General features: G+C 42.8%; 1 protein-coding gene and 1 long non-coding RNA gene across 3 annotated transcripts in view; one reads left to right on the forward strand and one right to left on the reverse strand.

Annotated features, from left to right (window-relative positions):
• The window catches only part of LOC117949941, a 10,413-nt gene extending 10,165 nt beyond the window's left edge, over positions 1 to 248 (forward strand). The window contains exon 4 of the long non-coding RNA XR_004657768.1: positions 237 to 248. This is a non-coding gene — a long non-coding RNA (uncharacterized LOC117949941). The remainder of the gene's footprint in view (positions 1 to 236) is intronic.
• pomgnt1 (protein O-linked mannose N-acetylglucosaminyltransferase 1 (beta 1,2-)) overlaps positions 1 to 4,650 on the reverse strand; it is an 18,489-nt gene that overhangs the window by 11,154 nt on the left and 2,685 nt on the right. For both annotated transcript variants that reach the window (XM_034880510.1, XM_034880509.1), the window contains 6 exons: positions 3,851 to 3,966; positions 3,698 to 3,763; positions 2,778 to 2,891; positions 2,430 to 2,547; positions 1,929 to 2,027; positions 879 to 1,006 (listed from right to left, as the gene is read on the reverse strand). In XM_034880510.1, the coding sequence (XP_034736401.1) occupies positions 879 to 1,006; positions 1,929 to 2,027; positions 2,430 to 2,547; positions 2,778 to 2,891; positions 3,698 to 3,763; positions 3,851 to 3,966 (641 nt within the window). The remainder of the gene's footprint in view (positions 1 to 878; positions 1,007 to 1,928; positions 2,028 to 2,429; positions 2,548 to 2,777; positions 2,892 to 3,697; positions 3,764 to 3,850; positions 3,967 to 4,650) is intronic.

Raw genomic sequence — 4,650 nt, forward strand, 5'->3', positions numbered from 1 at the left:
CTGTCGATGTCTTCTATAACAGACGCAAATCTTCGCGTCTCAGTTCTCCAGCAGCAGCAGTCTTTGTTCTTTGGTGACTGATCATCTATCCATCATCGTATAAAAGCCGGCCCTGAACTATTTGATTGGTCCAAACAGCTCTTGTTTGAGCATAGTTGCGCCACAACGGATCAAGTCCAGACCGAACTTCCAGAACACAACAGTTGTGGGCGGGGCTAAGTTTGGCTGGCATCAAGCTGATATGTGCAACAATACCCTCCGCTAACCCTTTGTCAGAAGGCCTTTATCCAAAAATGTTAAACTAAACGTTAAAAAAAAGGTTTTAAGTTATAAAATACAATGCCAAATATTACCTACATTTAAGAGGTCCTTACCAAAAAATGCTTCTCATGCAATGATAATAAATAATAAAACATAACATAACTGGCACAACTATGCCACGGCCTGACTTGTTGCACTATTATATTATATTGACTGTCTATTGTATGCATAATTGCACATTTTGAACTCAAATTTTGCTGCTCTTATTTTCCTCATTGTATATATCTTCTTATTTTTACTTTTTATATTGTTTACTTGAATGTTAGGTTTGTCTGTGGACCTAATTGGTTAAATATGTCTTGTCTCCACCGTGGGATAGAGGGAAACGTAATTTCTATCTCTTTGTATGTTTTGACATGTGAAGAAATTGAAAATAAAGCAGACTTTGACTTTGATGCTGTTAAAAAGCTACTAGATATTAGACTCAAAAATCTAAAAAACCATGGCAGGCTCAGCTCCTGAGTTACTTTTTAGGCTCTTCTGTCCTTCTCTATTACGTTCAGCTCAGTGAAACAAACGTGTAACAGTGCAGTAACGAGTGCTGCTGCGTGTCTCACAGGGTCGGGGTTGAACTCGATGGGCGCCGGGTCTTTGCAGCTGCAGATGCTCCCGTATCCTTCCACTTTGCTGCAGAAGAGCTTCCTCCTCCTGTTCAGCTCGGTGTCTGCCCAGTGGCACTCCGCCTCTGCAGGACCGAGGATATCATTAAGTTTGTTAGACATCTTGATCAGGTGCCAGCAGGTGTCGCTTTAGATTTAAGACATGAGATTATACGATATAATATTCCACCTTTTTACAGCCTGGATCTTTTGGTTGCGTTAGATTTTGGCCAACAAGGCTAGGGCTGGGTACCGAACTTCGTTGTTTTTTTAATAAATGGTACCGACCGAAATGTTTTGGTTTTACACAGTATCAAATTATGCCTCTTTTTTCGGTGCCAAGTTTCGGTGATTGGCGGTAACGTTAAACGTGATTGCGTCACCCAGGAAAAATACATACGTGGTTACGCCGACAGACGGGATTCACGTGTATCCGTTGTGAACTGGTTGCGAGCATCGTTGTACCGCTTAAAAATGCCGCCTAGATCAAAAGTGTGGCTTCACTTTATTAAGATTGATGCCAACAGTGCGAAATGCAATATATGCAAAAAAGACATTGTTGCTAAGGCTGGCAACACGACTAATTTGATGAAGCACCTGATAGTGCATGGGATCAATTTAAGAGCGGAAAGTTGCACAGTGTTTGACTGCAAGAAGAGCGGACCGCAGCCAGCGCAGCCAGCGCAGCCAGCGCAGCCAGCGCAGCCAGCGCAGCCAGCGCAGCCAGCGCAGCCCTCCTCCTCTCAGCCGCCCGTGGGCAATGCAAAACCACAGCAAAATCGGAGCTAAAAATAAAACTCAAGATTTGAACTTTATTATGTTGTGTAATTTTCTTTTTCTCAATATTGATATTATAAAACTGGTATTGAAAAAGGTATCGTTCAGAAACCGATATCGAAGTAAAGGTATCGGTATTGGTACCGTTATCGAAAATGTTTGATTTATACCCAGCCCTAACCAAGGCACATCACAACATGATCAATAAGACATTTTAGAAGAGCTTGTTACCTTCGGAGGCGGTGAGCTGCACCTCGGTCTTCAGCAGCACCGGGTCTCCCCAGGTGGACAGAGCTGGAGACTTTGAGTGCTTCTCTCCATACATCTGACCTGGAACCCAAAACACAAACTCTGCAGGTCAACACATGTGATCTCATTTAGCAAAACTGATTAGTAAATTAAACATATTCTAAGATGTGTGTTTTCCCTAAGTTCCTGAAGACGCATATTGGTCGGGGGGTGTTAAGGTGTCCTTTAGGATAATGTTACGTTCAAATCAGCTGTGGATTAAGAAAATCTCTTCAGTGAAGTCAGTGGAGTTATTGGACAGACACGTTGCTATTAAGTTTTTCATGGGATTATTTGTCGCATTGGATACCACAAAAACACTCTGTTCTCCTCCATTGTGTCGGAGTGGAAGCAGAAGCTGGAGGTCTTACATCAGGAAATAAAATGACAACTGGTTAAACCCAAAGCCAATGGAGGGAGTTAAGTCAAAGTCTGCTCCTCTACCTCCTTTCTTCACCACCAGAGTCCACATGTCCCTCCAGCTGAGGTTGAGGGACACCTGGCTGCCCAGACTCTTGAGCAGGTTCTTAGCAGCGTCCTTCAGGTGGAACGTGCCCTCATCCTGCAGAACAGAAACACATTATGTCTTGATGTGTCTCCTGCGAGTATAATGCATCGAAATTTACACAAATTACTGATGTCTGAGACACAAGACATGCACTCTAGACTACTAGGAGTGCAGTGGATACTTAGCCATCTGGCTAACACTGGCTCATTTACAGAAATGTTAATAAATGCGCGATGTTCTAATAAACAAATCCTAAAATCATTGAGACACTGGCAGAGGCTGACCTTTATGGTGAAGATGAGGACTCGGCCCCAGGTCACCATGTTGAGGAAGAGGATCATGGCTTCATCCTCGTGAGGAGAGTAGGTGTCAAATATCCTTTTGGCCATCACATGACCCTGAGAGACACAGACAGATAAATAATCTGACTGATTTGACCTCAATTACAACAAAAGAAAAGAAGTCTTTTTGCCCGTGTGTGGAGGTTTACGCCTCGACGGAGCGGCCATCACTCATCTGACTGAACCTCCTGAGCACCCTGGACCTTTTTTTCTTGCCGCGAGTTAGACTCAGACCTGTGGCCCTTTGCTGAAAGTCATCCCACCCATCCCCCCTTCATGTCTTCATCTGTCCTGTGGAAATAAAGGCCTAAACATGCCCCCCCCCCCCCCCCCCAAAAAAAGATTCTTTCTTCCATTAACCGTATGCTAAGCAGAGGTCAAGTGAGCTAGAGAGTGAATATGAGAAAGGGAGCTGTGCTGTCAGGAATAAAGCCAGGAATCAGACAAAAGATTGATTTTAATCACATGCTAAATTCAGACCTTCATCCTGTGATGAGGGCGGACAGACACACAGTGATGGGAATGGGCTGCACACCCTGCACACTGTTATTGGCTGGAGCTTACACACCCACGTGGGGCCCAAAGGCTTTAATTGATGCCGAGAAACATTGGTAAAACAGCAAAATAAAAAAATAATAATAATAATAAAAAACATCCCTACACACTTCTAGTAATGACTGTAAGGGAGTACTTTTGTCTTAGTCTAAACATGGTTTTGTTTTTATAATTAAAATATTTGAGGAACTAAATTAACTGCAAAATACTGTCATTTTACATTAAAGCCCATTCAGAGATATTATGTTATATTGAAAGGAAAGTCATTTTCTAACATTAAACATAAAGTAAACACAGTAAATGCTTACGGTTGCCTGGTTGAGAACTATCACATGGATGCCTCTGCCCTGCTCCTGCATGTCATCCTCCAACACCTGCAGGAGAGGAGCACAATAAAGATGCGCTCCATCGGACATTTTACACTCTTGTCCTGAAGCAACGACCCTTCATTCTTCCCTCACCGTGGTGCCGTCCACGGCCATGTAGACCTTGGAGCGGCTGGAGTACACCTCGATGTCCAGGACCTTGCGTCCATTAGCCGGCCTGCGTGGCGTCTCCATGTTGGGGATTGTGTCCTCTTAAAAAAAAAAATCATAGTAGCAAGATTAGGGGAAGCCATGGTGAGGTGCAGTACCTTTTCACAACATTGTGTCAAATAGTTACTCAATTCTTCTTCTCAAACACACATTGCAGAGACAGACATCTTTATGTTTCCAAGGATACCAAATATATCCCGCAGTGTTTTTAGGAAATTATGCCCAAGACATCCATAGACCTGTTTTTATCTATTTTGCTCTGTGTAAACATCACAAAGCTTCAATCAGCTGATTTTGTACCAGCTGATTTGTAGGCCTTTATTGAGAGGACAGCTGCAGAATAGAAGCGGAGCGACTTGTTACTGTTGCTTGGCAGTAATAAAGTATCTTTCAATCACAAATCAAATTTTGCTCAGGGAACTTAAAGGCCACCTAAAGTAGTACTACAGTTTTCCCCTACAGGTCTTATTGGAATGAGAATTGTGATGTTATGATCCATGTTATAATTTTTATTTTATGTATTTATTTATCCTTTATTTAACCAGGTAATACCCATTGAGATTAAAAATCTCTTTTGCAAGAGAGACCTGGCATAGATAGCCATCAAAATTACATCACATCATTACATACGCACAAAGACACCCTAATATTATCCCTGGAGAGGGGGTGTAGTCCTGCTTGGGTCAAAGGACATAAAGCACAGTTTACTTGGGGGGGGGGGGGGG

Source organism: Etheostoma cragini, chromosome 9, assembly GCF_013103735.1.
Source record: "Etheostoma cragini isolate CJK2018 chromosome 9, CSU_Ecrag_1.0, whole genome shotgun sequence".
Classification (NCBI taxonomy): domain Eukaryota; kingdom Metazoa; phylum Chordata; class Actinopteri; order Perciformes; family Percidae; genus Etheostoma; species Etheostoma cragini.